Source organism: Aspergillus flavus, chromosome 6 (assembly GCF_009017415.1).
Source record: "Aspergillus flavus chromosome 6, complete sequence".
In the NCBI taxonomy this organism is placed as follows: Eukaryota; Fungi; Ascomycota; class Eurotiomycetes; order Eurotiales; family Aspergillaceae; genus Aspergillus; species Aspergillus flavus.
Window position 1 is genome coordinate 54,456 of NC_092410.1, and position 19,025 is coordinate 73,480.

Below are 19,025 nucleotides of genomic sequence, written 5' to 3' on the forward strand. Positions count from 1 at the left end.
GATGATGTCAGCAAGCCTCTGAAACATATCGAAGCTTACAGACATCACAAGATGGGTTCGCGATCGAACTACGTTGATGTACTTATCATCGGAGCAGGCCCAGCTGGGTAAGTTGGCGTTATGTACCCAGATTTGGCTGAACTAATCCCCTCGGCGTCAAGTCTCACCGCGGCAAATTGTTTTCTTGGAAGTCGACTGAATGTCCGCATTATCGACAAAAAGAATGGAATTGTAGAGGCAGGTAAAGCCGATGGATTGAAAAGCATTTCCCTGGAGGTCCTGGACAGCTTTGGAATTGGCGATGGTATTCGCAATGAGGCCCATAGAGTCGAGGAAATTACCCTTTGGAATTCTGACCCAGCTGGGGGTCTTTCCAGGGCTTGTATAATCCCGGACCGCATACCTGAGCTTGGCAAGCCTCGGGAAGTCTCTTTGCATCAAGGTATGAATCCATCCTGATCATTGATTCCCGGTCCCAGCCGAAGAGAGGACCGAATTTGCTCATGGAACTTCCATCAATACAGGTAGGATTGAACACCATATGATCGAGAATCTGCGCAAGCGGAGCACTATCGAAGTGGAGTGGAGAAAGCAGCCGGTGCATATGGACATCGACCTCGATCAAGTAGACAACCCAGAGGCATACCCTATCACGGTATCAGTTGAAACTTCGAAAGATGGCTCAGATCCAGGACTGTTGTGGCAACCCATGCATGCCGAGCGAGATAGTGTAAGTACTCTCAGTCTACAGTAGTTCCAGAGCTAATACAGAAAAGATAAGACGCCCGGAGATCGTGAAAGAGACCATCCACGCTAAGTACGTCTTGGGATGTGATGGGGCACGCAGCTGGATTCGCCAACGTCTCGGTGTGTCATTTATTGGGGATCTAACTGATTCAACGTGGGGTACGTAACGAAGCGAGCCACCAACTATCAGGCGACCCTGACTTCGAAAACCGTGCTAGGCGTAATGGACATAGTCCCCAAGACAAGCTTCCCAGATATCCGCAAGGTGGCCGTCATCCATTCCTCGAAGGGTACCGTCATGTCTGTGCCTCGTGAAGACAAACTTGTCCGATTCTATATTCAGATTGACGCTGTCAATCCAAATGCAGCATCTGGATTGGCGCGACGTGACCTGAAGGTGGAGGATCTGCTTGATGCTGCACGCGCGATCATGTTCCCCTATACTATGGAGGCTGCAGAATGCGCTTGGTGGTCGGCCTATCGCGTTGGGCAGCGGGTTGCCAATGAGTTTGCCCGCCATGATCGGATCTTCCTGGCGGGCGACTCGGTTCGTGAGTATTGTCTAGAAGTGATCCGTTGCCAATGAGCGACCGCTAAGCTTTACAGACACCCACTCTCCAAAGGCCGGTCAGGGGATGAATACAAGCATTCAAGACGGTATGTCAAAGTCCCCTAACCGATAGTTGGCGCGAGGACCCGCATTCCTATGGTACCATAGAGCAAACAGGCGTGCTAACTCACAGTCTCCAAAGCATACAACATTGGTTGGAAGCTTCGAGCGTGCGCAGAACACCACTGTGGTCGAGAAATTCTAGCAACTTATGAGGGCGAACGTAAGCCAGTTGCAGAAGCTTTGATCAACTTCGACCGTGACTATCTAAAGCACTTTGCAAAACAACACGCCTCCAACCACGCGGAGTTTCTCGATGCCTACCTGAAAGGGCAGAGATTCACCACAGGAATAGGCATCAGATATCCTCCTTCCCTCCTGATTTCCGAGGATGTTGATGTCCGGTCATTACACGGAGGGTTGGTCCCTGGTCTGCGTCTCCCGGATTTCCAGGTAGTAAACCAATCTGACGGGGTGCCTATCCGCATCCACCAACGATTGAGAGCTGATGGGAAGTTTCGCATTGTTGTGTTTCCTGGCGACGTTTCTCAAGAACACGCCATGTCGAGACTCAACCAGTTCGGTGCCTGGCTGGCTAGGTCCCAATTAGACGTCGAGGTGTCCCACTCGGATGGGGGATCAGAAGAGTTCTTTATTGAGACCATAACCGTCCACGCTGCCCGACGCGCTGATGTCGAGCTCGAAGATTTCCATGAAGCCCTCCATCCATGGAGTTCCAGGTGGGGATGGAACTACTGGAACATTTATGCGGACGATGAAAGCTATCATGATGGTCACGGAGAGGCATATCAACGGTGTGGGCTCGGCCGAAATCACGATTGTGTGGTAGTGGTGCGCCCAGACGGATATATCAGCGTTGTCTGCGAGTTAGAAAATACTGGAGCGATCACATCTTTCTTTGACGCACTCCAGCCCATTAAGTCGGTGAGACCACGACTCTAAATCATGAAATGCACGGTGCGGTGTGTTTGAGTCTCGAGTTCAAACTCCAAAGGCTGGACGCGTTGAACGCGCGACTCCACATCCACCGCCTTGGGCAGAAAGAACAGTGTGGTCGGCAGAAAACCACGAATCGATCATCACTTTCCACACCCAAATTAAGTGCTCTTTCTGTTGTATGAACAATCAGCATTGTAGATGTGATAAGAGATATGTGATATGGATATTTGTAGCCTTTCTCACGCGATTGTCCTGGCAATAATATTCAATAGTTGTGATGACATAATACAGAAAGAACAGCTATCTATATTCCCCGAAATGTCTACATATATATTAGAGCATAGCTACCGTTACCACTAAGCCTTCTATCACAAGCATATAACTCTCAACCAGTTATACATAGAACCCGGTATACGCCTCAGTCTGTACAAAAGGATGCATTGTAGACATATCTCTATAAGTACAACAAACATGCTATACACAGATTCTGCTTCCTTATTTATCCTCCCGATCGATCGCATTATATTTCTTGAACAAGATCCAAAAAACAACCGCTACCAAGAACATAGCTACCGCTAGCCCAGTATACATCCATATCAGGCTGGGATCATGAGCTAACGGAGTGATCGCGATACCAATGGCTGATCCTGCCGCCGCACCCAGTTGACCGAGCGCTTGGACCACAGCTTTCATGTCTGTCGGGGCCTTTGTATAGGTGTATTCCGACAGGGTCACGAAAGAGAAAATCTCTGCCACCGCAAGGATGATATATGTTGGAGTCTGAAGAAAGACGTTGACCTGGTTTGGAATCCGACCATTCTCAGCCCCGGGGCACGTAAGAGGCCGATCATAACAGGGTCCAGTGTCGTAGATAATCTTTTGAACCCCGGCAGCGAATGCCATTGATGCGCTCATCATAATGAATCCCGTTGCCATGCGTGTGATGGACTGGAATTTCACATTGTTCTTGTTCAGCAAGGGGTACAATCCCTTTTGGATAACTGGGCCCATTATGACGCAAAATATGGGATTCATCGCAGTGATCGTGTCGTTCGGGATTCCATACGTTTTCATTTGCCCCGCTTGAGAAATCAGGTTATTGGATGCTTGACTGAGGCAGGTGAAGAATAGGATGAACCCCAGTCTGCAGTGGATGTGTTAGTTAAGCTTGATCGGACGCACTTGTACAGCAACATATCACTTACATGACTCGACAAGCCACGAGTCCGCGTCGTATCTCGTTCACAAAGGTTTCGTCCCATGAAACCTCTTTGGCGAAATGCTCGCGCTGATAAGATGGCATGGCAGCATCAAGCTGGAAGCGGCCACGGATGGCACAAGAGAGCACACTTCCTGCTTTCGGTAGAATATTACCGGTTGGCGGGAGTTTGCCTACCCGGAAGATTAGTATCAGCTGGTAAAGTTTAGATGGTTGAGCAACTTACGAAACCGTTTCTGTCCTATGATAAGCAAGGCAAGTCCTGCGGCAAGAAAGCAGCTGGGGAGAAGATATGCTGCCCAAAAAGAAACGTTCTTCTCTATAAAAGTCGTCGGGATCGCGGACAGACTTGCAATGTTGACGAGCCTTATGTACCTTAGCAGAGGAGACAATGAAAAGGACGAAGGTATCTACCAGTATTGTGCGTTATATATGTACTGCGTTGTTAGGCCACGATCATATACAACCTGCTTGCCGTTGGGTAATGTTGTCACTTTGACTTCGGTCGGCGCATACTGGTCCACTGATTCCAAGATGGTGAGCAAGGTAACACTTTAGAGATGGCCGGACTCACTCATCAGAGGTGTCACTGTCGCCCTCACACCCCCTACCGCCAATCCAATGAGAACCATGGCTGCAATTAGCCCGCCAAAAGTGACCCGATACTCTGTGGCGGAGCTCACCGAAGTCGCAATTAAAATGACGCATCCGATTAAATAGAAGCTTTCAAAGGATCAAAAAGTGTTCGAAGACGGAAAGACAGCCTTGAAACTCACATCAAACTCAGGCGCAATGTCCGATAACGACCGAGATAGACGTCCGAGATTATCGCGAAAGGAATTGGTGTTAAATAGGAGAAAAACATGAAGACATTGTATATCGTGGATGCTTTCGCTTCGCCGAGGCCTAATGCACCGGGCAAACTCTGATGCCTGGGGGGGTTTTGCATGTAGTTCTCTGTCTAGTACATCAATATGAGACCCACGAGATATTGTCCTCCTTCACTCACGCCAGGGAGTTGTGATGCCCCAGTATGTGAATCGTTCCGCTGCGGCAATGAAAGCCACTACCCATACAGTTCCTGGGACCTTCGCTAGAACACGAGGCAGGTCAGGATCGACATCCACCGTAGAAACCTCCGTTGTCTGTAGGGTCGTTGTCTCCGACGTCTCCGACTTTTCTGTCGAGTCGGCTGGCGCGGTCATGGTTATTGCTGAAGGATGGACCGCCCGGATTGCGATGGCTATTGTACGTAGATCGAAATACCAGGCTTACACTTCGGAAGGAATCACAGAGCAACATTGTTAAATATGCGGCGAAGATGTGACGGTAAGAGGTTTGCTGTGAGCCAAGTCACGCGTTTTCGGAATTCGGAATGGGATTTGCCCTAATGGGTCAACTACCGGAATAGCTGGGTTGGGGTATTAAATACATTAGATTCGCAGTCTTACGATCTAATTTAAGCATGACACGCTATGTTACTGGCAAAATAGTTATCATCATCTGTCGTCTCCATGGTGAAGTGTGACGTTTGCCAATGCACCCAGATATATAAGGAGCTGTACCCATCGTGAAGAGTTTGGTGGTTCGGACTGAGGCGGACACGGCACTCCGACCTGTCCAACTAAAATCCATCCAAATGAGCCTGTGGCCCCATATCGCCGTCTCCGAATCAATTGATCTGACCAGTCTCCGAATGACACTTCGTCAGAGCTCCGCCAATTCGGTCATGGGTTTTTTCGACATCCAGACAGTAGAAATTGCCCCAGCAATGCCGTTTTCACCGTTGCGTTTGTCGCTCGACCTGTTTTGCGCTACCCAAGGCACCGCGATATCTCCATTCCAAGAATGACAATGCTCAGTGACCTTCCAAAGATCCCTACACTCGACTGGGCGGACTTTGCCGAAGGAGACACTGACCAGCGGCTTAAACTTGCTCAGGGCCTAGTACAAGGCTTCAAGAGATTCGGATTCGTCAAGCTAGTCAACCATGGTCTCTCCGATGAGTTGATCCAGCAACTATTTGCTGAAGTAAGCAGGCATTCTCTCCTAGTGTAATATTCAACTGGTGATGTAGGAAATGTTGACGTTCAACAGGTCAAGCGCTTTTATCGGTTGCCGGATGAGTTGAAACAGAAAGCTGCTCATCCCCCCGGGCCTAATCCTCAGCGAGGATGGAGTGGAATAGGTGTGGAGTCAACCTCGAAGCTGTACGGAGAGCAAACCGAAAGACCATCTGGGAAGCTCAAAGATGCAAAAGTCGGCACTGATTTCTCTTCTTCTAAGTTAAGCAGGGAACTGACGCATATGAAGGAACATTACGATATCGGACCGCCCACCGACACCCAATTTCCGACCAGATGGCCAGATGAGCAAGACATCCCCGGATGGCGTGCTTTCATGGAATCATACTATGCCAGAGGGCAAAGCTTTTGCCTTGACCTCATGGAAGCGTTGGAAATTGGCCTCGAGCTACCGAAAAACACCCTCCGTAGCATGTGCATCCCCGATGGAAGTGAGCTCCGACTACTCCACTATCCTGAGATACCGGCTGCAGAGCTACGAACGGGCGATACCGCTCGGATTTGGCCACATACTGACTTCGGGCTCATTACCTTGCTGTTCCAAGACGGTGTTGGGGGCTTGGAGGTCGAAGACCCTCTTCAACAAGGTCATTATATCGAGGTCGCTAGAGAACAACCCTACGAGATGATTGTCAATGTGAGCGCCACTTTTGAAAGATGGATGAATGGGGTAATCAAGGCGGCCGTGCACCGGGTGAACATTACGCCCGAGGGAAAGCACGTTGAGGATGCAGTTGTACCAGAACGATGGTCAGCTGCATACTTCTTCAAAGCACATAAGATGGCACATGCTGGTCCTTTACCGGCGTTTGTTACGCCGGAGAGACCCGCGTTGTATGACAATATCACTGCCCTGGAGTTTCAAAAGCGAAGGACTGATCTGGTCTACACGGGACAGCAGTTGAAGGTTGAGGAAGCAGCTTAACGGTCTGGTACAAGGATCAGGGAACTGTCAATAGCCTGCATTGTCTCACGGATAATAGTTCTATTGTAGTATCGGAATACTCCAGCATTATCATACAGTGCTTCGTCGATTAAACCATAGCTCCCAGATGTTAGAGAAGTGTGAAATATACAAACCAGGGTATACCTCTGAGAATCATGAAACTGAGAACGACACCGCTTTAGAATGAAGAGGTGACTGGACACGCCTGAGAGAGCCATAGTAGACATCACTTACACCTTGATTCTTCCTCTCCAGATGTGAAATCCTTCGCATTACCGATTGCACCATTCGTATGACGAAAGGTCGGTTTCGGCTCGGACAGTCGAGACCAACAATCGGATTCGGCACTTCGTCGATGGTCAAGACTTCGGTCATCCTGTGTGACACGACCGATTTCAAGCCGAGAGATCACAGGGAAGAGATTTGGTACCAAGTATAGCTTACTATATGATGAATTTCCATCGTGGCCTAACCCTTCAATCGGTTCATCAGGCATCTTGCATGCTCATATTGACATGATGACTGAGGCACAAGGACCTGTCGTGAGCATCGGCAGCGCGACTGTCACATATGACCATCCGCCAATCATTTCTCCTGTATCTTATCCAAAGGCACGTCCCACTCAAATTCTCGATATTCGCAAGCGGACGTCTCGGATAGACCTGTATCATGAAATCTTGGCTGGGCTCCGGGCGAAAGATAAAGAATTGCCTTCTCTTCTACTATGGAACGACCGGGGCTTGGACCTCTTTAGTGAGATACTGAATAGCGATGAGTACTATCCACGTCGGCGGGAAACGCAGTTGCTCCAGACGCATGTCAATGAATTCACGCGCTCAATCTCGTCCGGCGAAAGATTAATAGAGCTCGGTGCGGGGTAAGTGCCTAAAGACCTATGAAGCTTCAATATGAACACGTACTGACAAGTTATAGCAACCTCCAAAAGACGGTGTCAGTACTGCGCTGCCTGGAGCAGAGTAGAAAACATGTGGAATACTGTGCACTAGATGTCAGTCATGCTGCCTTGCAGGCCAGCATCACTGAGCTCAAAGCACAACTTCCATTTGCCTCATATGTCACCATCCGCGGGCTCCTGGGTACATACAACGACTGCGCTTCATGGTTGAAGCAGAGCGGAGCCACCGTGCGCACAACCTTTCTCTGGCTGGGAAATAGCATCGCCAACTTCGAGCCAGAAGACGCAACAAGTATCCTGGCAGACTTCCTTCAGACCAAGGCATCCCCGTCTCACTCCCCACAAATGATCATTGCAGTGGATGGTTGTCAGGATGTGGAGCAGATTCTCGAAGCGTATGACATGCCGAACAAACTATCCCAGAAGTTCGTTTTTAACGGACTGTCGCATGCAAATCAAATTCTTGGGTCTGAGGTGTTTAGGCCCCAGCATTGGACATTTGAGGGGAAGTGGAATCCAGTCAAATCCATGCATGAAAGCTTTTACGTCGCAAAGAAGCCTATGAGTTTGGATATTGGCAATGAGAGGTTCCACGTCCACGCTGGGGAAAAGATCCGGGCCATTACCAGTGGGAAATGGCCGAAGGATAAAGTCACGAGCATTTGTCAATCGGCAGGCATAAAGGTTCTGAAGGGATGGACGGATGAGGAAGGTTCTTATGGTAAGAGGGTCACACAAGTTTACTCGAGAGGATCTAGTTGCTAATTCTGGAGGTAGGACTCTATCTGCTTTGCCAAGATCAACTTCAAGTACAGCTATGAAGGGGCGGGATGGAAGGTTTTGTTATGTGCATTTGCTACATTGGATTTAAGACTACGTACCAAGCAAGTTTTATAATTGACACTACGACATGAATTTCCAGTTGAATATATATATGTATTGGACCATGTAGGCATCGGATTTCGTATCCATTTTGCAAGTTATATGGGTCAGCGGGCTACGTGACTATCCCTGAAGGACTCTTCTATAGAGCAACCATGACTTGACTCTCTTCATTGTAGTGTATACCAGTAACCAAGATCTACCACGATACTACCATATATTATGCCTCACAACCATCTATATTTGAACTTTGAAAATGCTGACTCTGTCAAGATATGTTGTACCATACATTTAACTACGCTAAGTACATCACTTCACCACTGCCATCAGAAACCCGTCGTAGCTCTTCTCACTCAGAGTCTGCAAAACAACAGCATCAACCCGGTCGTCCTTGCCTACATTCTCGACCGTCCTGCGAGATCCCCGCACATTGATATCATTCTTGATATAGTCTTCCTGCACAAGCTTTCCAGCTCGCACCACATTATCCACGATAATACTGGCCCTTGGGCGACTCATCTTCACAGCATAGTCAAAGTAATCCCACCCGTTATCTTTATTGGCGTCAATGAAGGTGAAACCAAAACGTTCCTGCTCTCCATTTTCCACCTTTGCTTGAAGAATTGGAAGCAGGTCAATGGCTGCGCCGACCAGAACTTCAATTCTGTCCTGATACCCTGCTGCAGCAATATTCTCTTTCGCAACTTCTGCGCTTTTCGGGTCTATTTCAATGCTGACAATCCGAATGTCCGGGTTGAGACTCGCGATGTAGATTGCTGTGTAGCCACCCAATGTACCCACTTCCAAGGCGTGCTTCACACCACCAAGCTGGCACTGGAGGGCCATGAACTTTGCTTGCGTGGGAAAGGCGGAGATGTCCTCGAGTCCGCGCTTGGCGGAGTTCTCGAGCGTCTGGTGTAAAGAGGCATGGTTCGGGCGAGTCGGAGGTTGTAAATGCGATAGGGTGTAATTGTCTACCGCGTACCAATTTGGATCTTGGTTATAGTCTTCGCTCACGAATATCTGGCTGGTGGTGGTGGTGGTGGCGGTCATGTTTCACTTCTAACGCTCGGGCAGTTGGACAACTGGAAAAGTGTTCCCTCCCAGAGTTGATGGCGGGGGTGATCTAACCATTTAACATGTTCGGGAAGCCTAACTCTACGAAAGATTTTTACAGGTTCTAAAGATCGCCGAATTTATGCCTTGCTCGGCCCGTGATTCGGACGCGAAGTGGTCTTTTCATTCGGTATGTGGTACGCATACTATTATTGATTGAGTCAGTCACCGCCGTAGGCTCAACTGTGTTTTGATTTGAATATCTACAGTTTTGCGTGACTATCCCCGCCTGGAAACTTCCATAGACGTTGCAATTCCTGAATGGATTCACTTGGTCCCGCTTTACCGTTATCACTCTGCAAGATCAGCTCGCAGATTCTCTCCCCCAAGACTGGGAGAAACTTGAAAGCATGGTCTGAGCCCCCAGTAGCGATGAAGAGGCTCTTCCCATAGGCCGGATGGTAGTCGACGATGAAGTCAGTAGAAACGGTGTCCGCATACCAACATCTGCGAACCTGAGCAAAGGGTCTAGTTGCAATATTACGCAAGCCCCCCAAGTCTCCTCCATCCCCTGACCGGAAGAGTTCCCTTAGAAACCCCCGGTAATCCTGCAATGTCGATTCCACATCCGGACTCAGTTTTGTCTGATCAAGATCACCACAAGCCCCGTAACCGTCCTCCTCTTGAGGTGCAGCCTGAGATCGGGGGCCAACATCCACTCCTGCGAATTTTTGGACGTCCCGATAGCCGCTCCAGGAGAAGCGAGCCAACTTCAAGAATCCCTGATTATCGGGTCCGATGGCAAAGATCTTTCTTGCGACATTAACAATGAGAGGGAACTCTCTCCGAACTAGTTCTCGGCGTTCCATCTCCGTTAACTGCACGTAGGCCACCGTCTCACTGTAGACATCACATAGGGTGGGAGATCCCAGCAGCCGGGGCGTCATAGCGCCGGCAGCCAATACGGTCAAATCGGCGGTCAATTGGCTTCCATCGTCGAGGATGACACCGCAGACTCGGGGCTCGGCGTTGACGTGAGATTCGGACGGCGAGTCCGAACAGACCCGCAAACCCACGACTTGACCAATATGGATGTCGATGCGGTCCGAATGAATGGTTTTTTGACGCAGCCAAGCCATCGTGGCTCCACTTTCCGCCCATCCGCAATTGTGGTTTCGGTATCCCCTCAACTCCGACGCGTTAGGGCCAGCCTTACTAGCCTCATCTGGAGTACCGAGTCCGAGTGCCTCCCATACGGCTGACTCCGAATCCAGGATGTGCACAATGTCACTGTTTCGCCCCGCTCGCTCGTAACTTTGGGCATATGCGTGCTTGACATAGTTGATGCTCTCCAACGCTTTCATCGGCTGCTTCATGGAGTGACCTTCCCCGATCATGACAATGCTCTGGTTGCGGTAACGTCCATCCGCGCCCCAGTCTGCTTTCCACTTCTGCTGTGCTTCGCGGGCGAGTGTGGCGTAGGTTCTGTGCGAGTAATCGCTGCGAATGATGCGGGAAGTATCGAAATTCGCGGCGCTGGGATTAGGGGCTGAGGCGGAGGGCCCGGATGGCTCGAAGTTCCAACTGTCAATTAGGGTGATCTTGCTACTCGCGAATTCGTTATTTTGGGACATTGCATGGGCCGTGGATACTTTCAAAAATCAAAGAATTGGTTAATATTATTCTTCGTCGCTAGCTCGCTTTCGTAGGGTTACTCCGTACGTACACCCAAAAACCCCAGATCCAACAATGATGATCGACTTTGGTGCGGGCATCTTGTAACTCTGAATTGGAAGTTAACGTTTCCTACGTTACATACTATAGTGTAATAGAGGGAAGGATACGTTTCTCCCTTTATACTCCTTGTTTCTTGGAGCCTTGCCTACTCATTCGGATATTCTTTATCCCTCGACTTGACTGCAGCGACATCTTCCTTCGGCAGCTTCGCATACTGTAGTAATCAACTCTCAGATGATAACCCCGGGCGCCCTCCACAGGTGGCTGCATCCTAGTGGACAAGTCTCCTTATGTCGCTCAAGGAATAAACTTACCCGTTAGGGTTAGGGATGGTCACGGAATTGTTCTGCTGCCCTAGCGGTATTTTTCGAGAATGGATGCCTGAGGCTAGATAAGCAATCAATCCCTTGACTTGTGTTCAATCTCGAGGACCTTCTTTTGCCTCCTTAAACAACTCTCCAGCCACTTTGCAAGATTCATCATGTCGAGTGGAGAGCCCACAACAATGACACCGTCTCCAAGTGAACGCACTCCACTTCTCTCCAATGGGTCCGGTGGGGCAGCAGATGATGGAGGGACTACTGTGACGATCTCGAAGCCTAATGACGGGGTGAGGAGAATCGCGGATTCGCTGCCGCTTTCTGTCTGGCTCATTTCCACCATCGAGCTGTGCGAACGATTTGCCTATTTTGGGACCATCGCACCGATGCAAAATTATATCCAAAATCCCAGGAATGATCCATTACGACCGGGCGGAATTGGTAAGACGGCATCTACCATGATTTATCCCGCAGTCTAACCTGCGTAGGGCTGGGACAGGCATCTGCGACCATGGTGAACCAGGCGTTCATGCTGTGGTGTTATATCACTCCTGTACTTGGGGCCGTGGTTGCAGAACAGTATATTGGAAGAGTGAAAACTATCATTTTTTCCTCGTCAGTCTACCTCTGTGGATTGGTAACTCTATTTCTATCTTCATTGCCAACTGCATATGCGATGGGAATATCTCTACCTGGATTACTAGTGTCTTTATTCTTAATCGGTATCGGCACTGGTGGTATAAAAACAAACGTCAGTTCGCTAATAGCAGAGCAATATACTGGTCCTAAGGAGTCCAGACGTATTCTAAAGTCAGGGGAGGAAGTTATAGTCGATAGAGATCTCACTATTCAGAGGTATCTATTCTGACCTTGATTGCTTACATTCCATTGAATGCTAATATAGTGATAAGGATATTCACAACGTTTTTCTTATATATCAATATTGGATCTTTCTCACCTCTACTCATAACAATAATTGAGAAAGAGTACGGCTTTTCAGCAGCATTTTCTCTGTCAGCTATAACCTTTTCCATTGGATTTATAATAGTCCTGGTCAGCAGACATCTATACATCAGCCGGGACCCTGATAGCTCTATCATCTTCAACGCCTGCAAGGCATTTTGGATAGCTATTAAGCATAAGGGCAATCTGGACTATGCAAGACCAAGCTATCAGACAGAACAAGCAGCAACCAGGAGGCTCTCCTGGGACGATTCCTTCATTGACGACTTACGGCGTGCTATCGCTTCATGCAAAATCTTCATCCTATATCCAATCTATTGGGCAGCCTATTCACAATTCCTAACGAATTTTATCTCCCAGGCCGCAACTATGGAGACACACGGAGTGCCTAATGATATTATGACAAATATAGACCCTATAACAGTCCTAATTCTTCTTCCTGTTCTAGACCGCATTGTATTTCCTTTCCTACGAAGGCAGGGGGTTCCTGTTCGCCACGTGGATAGAATTACAATAGGGTTCCTGGTGTGTGGCATCTCAATGTTGTATGCTGCCTTTGTTCAACGAACTATTTACGCTGCCCCTCCTTGCTACGACCACCCAAGAGCTCCAGACTGCATGGGCGGGCAGGTCCCGAATCGGGTTTCTGTATTCCTCCAATCGCCTGCGTACGTCTTGGTCGCAATCTCAGAGATACTAGCGTCTGTGGCAGGTGTCGAATATGCCTACACGCAAGCTCCCAAGTCAATGAAATCCCTGATTATGGCCGTGTACTTGTCTGCTGTATCGGCTGGGGCACTGATAGCAATCACTGTGTCGCCACTAACAGTCGATCCAAAGCTACCATGGATGTATTTCACTCTCGGGGTGGAGAACTTTCTAGCTGGTGCTTTTCTTTGGATTTTCCCGGCCTGATACCAAGATATTATAATTTGCGTGATTCGAGATTGCTGCTTTTTGGCGTCGGCTACTTGGTTTCTTCGTCCTCTACGAGATATCCTGTGCATGACCACGAACATTATACTAGAGACATTTGTTTATTTGGGTTTGTTCAAGAAAGTAGCAGTTTTCTCGCGGCTCTCGTCAAAATAGACCATTCCATGCCTCGACTTTTTTTCATCTAAAATGGTGGAATGAGGTTGGATCCAGCCAGCTCATCCAATAACACGCCTTTAGACACAATAGACAGTTTCCGCATATGTCTTCGTTGCCTTGCATGTTCTTCGCCACGTTATAAAGGATGCTAGAAGAAAGGAAGTCACAAGTCTGACGCCAAGTATCAGGAGGAATACATCTGTCAGGGCTAGATCTTTGCTAACATAAGAAGCAGCACATTCGGTCTCGGAGTCGGCAGCCATCCTTACCGATCCGAATTCAACAGACCTAGCTTACCGACACCGAGGAACGAAACGGATCCCGAAAAGGGGACATCTTACGATATCCCACAAGCACGGATAGGAAAGCTCGGCTTCCCTCGGAGCAGGCAAGAAGAACAAAGTCCCTTGCCATACAAGTAAGTATCATCGTCTCGAGCCGCCGCAGCTGGACTGCACCATATTAAACCTCACAGGCAGTCAGATAAAGGCATATCTAAGATTGTGTCTAGAAAGTCACTGCATACGATGACCCTCCGCACAGTTGATTTCTCAGGCTTCCTGCATGGCACCGAAGAGCAGAGGCGGCAGGTTGCCGCCGAGCTCGTAGATTGTTTAAAATCATTAGGCTTCGTGCGGTTGATCAACCATGAGGTGCCGGAGAAAACCATAGAGGGTCTCCTCGAACAGGTACGGCCAGGCATCCACGAAGCACACAGAGTCCAAACAACTAACAGCCCCTATTGTGACTGATATCCAGTCAAAGCGGTTCTTCACGTTACCGACAAGCGAAAAAGTCAAGATCGCAAACGATCCGGGTCCACATCCGCAGCGAGGCTGGAGCCGCATAGGAATGGAGCAAACTGCCAAGCTTCGCGAAGAGAATCTTGCCGAAGCGGCTGGCCGCGAAGTGAGCGATAAAAAGGTTGGTGACACGCACACAACCCTGGCCAGGCAATGAGGCTTCCCCTGCAGCACTACCGACTGGCAGACTGATGCGTGCAACACAGGAGCATTTCGATGCAGGCCCTCTCGGTGACGAGCAATACCCAAACAAATGGCCAGAAAGCATGCCCGACTTCCAACCATTTGTACAGGAAAGCTACCAAATCTGCCAACGCACCTGCTTCCAAATTATATCCGCCATCGAGCTCGGCCTCGGCCTCCAAGCAGGCCGCTTGACACAATGTTGCCAGCCGGCTGCCAGTGAAATCCGTCTTCTGTACTATCCACCCACCACAAAGAATCTCTTCGACGAGGGGCTCAAGAAGCGTGCCTGGCCACACACCGATTTAGGTATCATAACGCTCCTGTTCCAGGATATGGTGGGCGGGCTGGAAGTTGAAGACCGGGCCGCAGGCAAACCCAGATCGTTTATTCCTGTCAAGCGAGTATCGCCGAATGAGATGATTGTCAACACGTCAGATTCGCTCCAGCGGTGGACAAACAATGTTATACGGGCTGGGTTGCACCAGGTCACTGCGCCAGATGCTGCGAAGCTGTCGAATGGGGTTGATATGCTTCCGGCTCGCTGTTCGAGTGTTTTTTTCTTTAAGGCTGGGCGGGATACGTCGGTTGGACCACTTCCTGAGTTTGTTACTGAGGACCGGCCCGCGGCATTTGAGGATATGACGGCGCTACAGTATCAGCAGCTCAAAACACGTATTCTGCATGGTGTGGAGGGGTGAATGGTTCATTTGTATGTCTGGCTGCCTGGCGAATCCTTGCTTCGGTGTTCGCCGAATTGATGTCACAAGATTGTGTATGAACCACTGTTACAAACTCATCTATATGTAATATTCAAAGGGAGCATTGTGGCTACAGAGAGTACAGCAAAAGAGGTAACAGTATTCGTGGCACTTGAAGCCCGACTTTGACACATCTGATGAGGTCGATAGGGATGATATTACTAGTCAAAGGGACTAAGAAGTGAAGTAATTAGTTGTTTCTTAGGTGCACCGCATCTGAGGGACTTCTATTCCAAAGATTTGTTGGTAAACATAAGTTGCTATCTGACCGATTACATGAAACGCACAGAGTTTATATAACTGGTAGATGGAAACTCAACGAACAGACCCCGCGAGGGGCATCATAATCTCTAGTCTTTCACGAAGCTAGATGGAGTCTAAAATACGCTGGATACTTTTCATGGTTTTCTTGACACGAGCTGCCCGTGTCCCATCGGCTCTGATATAATCAAACTCCTTCTGATGGTACAAAGCCTCCAGAAGTCCTCTGAGCTGACTGTTGTTCAACAGACCACCATTCGATCCATAGGGATCCTTTTCAGGAGCATTGACCCCCAGCATGCTCTCGATCTTCTCTAGTATGATGAAGCTCATGTGAAGAAGACATTTGATCTGCAAGTCGCCATGGCCACTCAGACGGAACCCTCCCAAGGAAACCTCGGGGACTAAGTTGTGAATTTTCAAATCAAGCTGGATACAAGAACTTTCCATGAGCATTTCGAGAATCTCAGTGAACAAGGCATCGTAAGCTCGAAGAATGTGTGTGTAGCAGGAGAGAATTGATAGGAAGGCTGAAAAGTCCAGAGCACTGGAGTCGGCCTTGATAGGGTCTAGTGATGGTGAAAGCCCTATAGTATCGCTGTTTAGGACACTCTGTAGGCCTCCACCCGCGGATATACGGCCGTCCTTGCTTCGGCTCGAGGCTGACGTGCTGTGGTTTCGGGATTGCGATCGGGAGGAGGAGTATTCATTGGAGCTATACTCGAGATCACCATAAGAACATTCGGAGTTGGAGCTTCCTCGTAATTCCACGGTTGGGGACCGCAGACGCTGTAATATGTCGAGAAAGCTTTGGCAGTTTGCCAACATGGTATTCGTGAATTTTACCATGGAGGAAGACGGGCTTGTTTCTCCCAGCCCAGAAGCAGGATAATTTGGGTCCGAAGCTGCGCTCATACCTTGTCGAAATGATGTAGTGCTCTCTATGTCTTTCATCAATCGCATGTTGAGCTCTGAAAGCTGTGTCGTGCAAAGCTGTGCAGCATCCGCGACCGTGTTGCTGGCCCTCGAATATAAACCACGCTCGCTTGTTTCACCTGATCCAGGGGCCTGGGAATGCATGTTAACAGTATCAGAATGAATGGCCTGGTTGGTCCGTGAAGTCGCCGCTGCTGGCCTGCGATCTACTGTGTCCAAACCCAATCTAACATCGGTCGGACTAGATACGCTCATCACATCGGGAAGATCGTGCGCCCTCTCTTCAAAATAATTCAGGGCGCCGTGGGGATCTTCTGGCCATCCATGCTGGTGTGATGGCAATGTGTTGCTATTCGCTCTTTGCGCAGCAACACTCTCCACCATATTACCAGGGTCTGGTACATGGGAAAGGACAGCGCTGGAATCCAATGATGCATGTGAGATATCCAGCCCTGACCATAGTTCAGTCGGGAATGGGTCATGGGCTAATCTGTCGGCAATGGCTGGTGGCGTTCTTTTAATGGTCGGTTCATCTCGAAGTCTGTTCGATCCAATCATGCCTTCATCTAAATCCACTTCGCTGTGCATAACGTCGTCTGCGTATGCCGTGCTTCTTCTTCGAGTATAACTCTGGGGTAACCGGCGAGACACCGGCTTTGTCGTATAACATACCACCTTGGCCCGTTTGCAGCGTTCACAGGGTTGATTGACGGACCTGGCCGACCGGGGTGAATCCTCCCTGGCTGGTCCTGGGAGCCGGACACATCGCAGCTTCTGACCTCTGCATCGATCACAGGCGCTTCGCCTCGTTGTATCTGGTTCCATGAAGTGCGATGCAATGCGGGGGCTTACTGCTACTGCGAGGCTTACTACATCCTGGTACAGGGCGCAGGGGAATTTAAATGATAAGAGAGAGGCACAATCAAGTAACTACTGATCCTTCGTGGCAACTTATCATCTCATAGAGCGCTACTTGACATGAAAGGATTCGACCTTTGGCGAGATCAGCGACGGATGATGACTGCAGCATTCATCCATTGATATTTCCCTCCATACCAATCGTAATCTACTGGCCCCTTCCCTTGCATATATAGACCAGCGAATAGCAACCGGATTCGCCGTTCGTACATGAGCACTAGTACCTGTTGGCGACCAAGTGCAGTGTCGTATCAATCTTATAAACACATCATACGCAAGAAAGGTGAGTATTCGGTGCTATTTCGCTGACTGGCTAGCTTGAAGTAACGGGAAAGACCAATCGTAGAAGGCCCATATTGCCTCCTCTGTCCATCTCTCCAGTCGGGCGTGGTCTGACATGTTGGGACGCCTGGAACCGAGGGCATTGCAGCAGATCCACCGCCACGGCGCCCAGTCGAGCCTTAATTGGTCTTAGCTGCAGGCAAGGAATTGCTTGCAGTGCAACGCTGTGACGAATATTATTAGTCAGGGTCTGGCGTTATTTGGCGTCGGAATGTCGGCTTCCTTGACCCAGGTGTGGCATAAGCACTTGTTATGCAAAGTCGGAATCAGAAGGCCGTTGACTATATGGCGCCTCACCCACCCATTTTAAGTAGTAGGCGATATCTCTGAGAAGGATAACAGCCCCCGTCGGACTCCGGTGGTTGATTTCTTACCCAGTTTGAACAAGCGCGGTTTCCCCTGCCCTCTCTAACCTGATCTGCCTTGCCGGCAGCGATGATTGATTCGGTAGTTGCCATATAGTTGGCCGCGGTGCTTGCCGGTATGATGGATAAGACCACACATGCGGCTGATATTGAGTCTAGACATGGTTGAAAAAAGCCCGCATATCCTTTAAATCAGCATAACAGGGAATAACATGTCCCCAATGAGGAAACGGATCGACGTTAGAAGTTAGGGCAGACTCATTGGTGGATTTTACTGTACACTAGTACTTGACCCTAAGTCAATGCCACGGAAATACCCGCATCCACGGTAGGCTCCTTGAATGTCCTGGTAGGCTGCACGGTGCAAAAGTACGACGTACTGTGGAGTTATTCACAGACCAGCCATTTGCACAAAACCTAAGCTTTAGATTCATAAGCCCACCAGCTAGTGCTGACCGCGATGGAACCTTGCCAGTCACAGTGCATTAGCGCGGGTCAAATAAATGGCACCGATCAAGGCCGTAGCGCTGCTATCCTCGGCTTCGGTCTTACTGTCTCATCCAATCTCCGACAAGTCTTCAGTAACATGAGAGTGTTTCTTACCTCCTCGGCTTATGCTACAGTATTATCTACCGGGTATATTCGGTCGTCATATAAAGCATATCCAAGTGATTAGAATTTACCGGCAGGTAGTTAATACTGCCGTAACACGTTTAGGCGGCTCTCCGCTCAGGTTATGCATGCAGCCTATCTGGGAAGTGTGGCTTAGGGTTGCTTATCGTGTGAACAATACATTGAAATCTAGACCAAGAATCTAGGCAGTCTAGCTCTGGGTTTTATATGTACTATTGTAACCCCTGTTATTATGTCTCCAAGTTATATGAGACCATATGCCCCATATACCTGTTACCTTGTCCAGAA

General features: G+C 49.1%; 9 protein-coding genes across 9 annotated transcripts; 5 read left to right on the forward strand and 4 right to left on the reverse strand.

Moving 5' to 3' along the window:
* Positions 1–51: 51 nt before the first annotated feature.
* On the forward strand, positions 52–2,320 carry F9C07_2235037 (FAD binding domain-containing protein; the record flags this gene model as incomplete). The annotated part of the gene is made up of 7 exons (XM_041287046.1): positions 52–107; positions 162–442; positions 525–730; positions 777–906; positions 966–1,298; positions 1,354–1,404; positions 1,500–2,320. 7 exons carry the CDS (start codon positions 52–54, stop codon positions 2,318–2,320), a joined length of 1,878 nt encoding a protein of 625 aa, XP_041149773.1.
* A 492-nt stretch (positions 2,321–2,812) lies between these two features.
* Positions 2,813–4,741, reverse strand: F9C07_2075219 (oligopeptide transporter; the record flags this gene model as incomplete). Its single annotated transcript, XM_071508806.1, is given in 7 exon segments — positions 2,813–3,461; positions 3,523–3,709; positions 3,763–3,911; positions 3,951–4,088; positions 4,107–4,259; positions 4,313–4,493; positions 4,546–4,741. The coding sequence occupies 7 exon segments, from the start codon at positions 4,739–4,741 to the stop codon at positions 2,813–2,815; spliced, it is 1,653 nt and encodes a 550-aa protein (XP_071367589.1).
* A 643-nt stretch (positions 4,742–5,384) lies between these two features.
* F9C07_7852 (putative gibberellin 2-oxidase) lies at positions 5,385–6,545 on the forward strand (the record flags this gene model as incomplete). Its single annotated transcript, XM_041294391.1, has 2 exons — positions 5,385–5,567; positions 5,634–6,545. The coding sequence occupies 2 exons, from the start codon at positions 5,385–5,387 to the stop codon at positions 6,543–6,545; spliced, it is 1,095 nt and encodes a 364-aa protein (XP_041149771.1).
* A 268-nt stretch (positions 6,546–6,813) lies between these two features.
* Positions 6,814–8,483, forward strand: F9C07_1724528 (histidine-specific methyltransferase). Its single transcript, XM_041287045.2, has 3 exons — positions 6,814–7,443; positions 7,500–8,203; positions 8,260–8,483. Exons 1-3 carry the CDS (start codon positions 7,082–7,084, stop codon positions 8,301–8,303), a joined length of 1,110 nt encoding a protein of 369 aa, XP_041149770.2. The 5' UTR covers positions 6,814–7,081; the 3' UTR covers positions 8,304–8,483.
* A 190-nt stretch (positions 8,484–8,673) lies between these two features.
* On the reverse strand, positions 8,674–9,417 carry F9C07_7854 (putative O-methyltransferase; the record flags this gene model as incomplete). The annotated part of the gene is made up of 1 exon (XM_041287038.1): positions 8,674–9,417. One exon carries the CDS (start codon positions 9,415–9,417, stop codon positions 8,674–8,676), a length of 744 nt encoding a protein of 247 aa, XP_041149769.1.
* Positions 9,418–9,683: 266 nt separating this feature from the next.
* On the reverse strand, positions 9,684–11,195 carry F9C07_7855 (putative fructosyl amino acid oxidase; the record flags this gene model as incomplete). The annotated part of the gene is made up of 2 exons (XM_041294377.1): positions 9,684–11,071; positions 11,147–11,195. 2 exons carry the CDS (start codon positions 11,193–11,195, stop codon positions 9,684–9,686), a joined length of 1,437 nt encoding a protein of 478 aa, XP_041149768.1.
* Positions 11,196–11,346: 151 nt separating this feature from the next.
* Positions 11,347–13,680, forward strand: F9C07_1724531 (oligopeptide transporter). The gene is made up of 3 exons (XM_071508345.1): positions 11,347–11,918; positions 11,966–12,332; positions 12,389–13,680. The coding sequence occupies exons 1-3, from the start codon at positions 11,639–11,641 to the stop codon at positions 13,353–13,355; spliced, it is 1,614 nt and encodes a 537-aa protein (XP_071367590.1). The 5' UTR covers positions 11,347–11,638; the 3' UTR covers positions 13,356–13,680.
* F9C07_1724532 (iron/ascorbate family oxidoreductase) lies at positions 13,681–15,435 on the forward strand. Its single transcript, XM_071508346.1, has 4 exons — positions 13,681–13,953; positions 14,011–14,224; positions 14,295–14,459; positions 14,545–15,435. The coding sequence occupies exons 2-4, from the start codon at positions 14,063–14,065 to the stop codon at positions 15,220–15,222; spliced, it is 1,005 nt and encodes a 334-aa protein (XP_071367591.1). The 5' UTR covers positions 13,681–13,953; positions 14,011–14,062; the 3' UTR covers positions 15,223–15,435.
* A 213-nt stretch (positions 15,436–15,648) lies between these two features.
* Positions 15,649–17,304, reverse strand: F9C07_7858 (uncharacterized protein; the record flags this gene model as incomplete). The annotated part of the gene is made up of 1 exon (XM_041287040.2): positions 15,649–17,304. The coding sequence occupies one exon, from the start codon at positions 17,302–17,304 to the stop codon at positions 15,649–15,651; it is 1,656 nt and encodes a 551-aa protein (XP_041149766.2).
* Between the last annotated feature and the right edge of the window lie 1,721 nt (positions 17,305–19,025).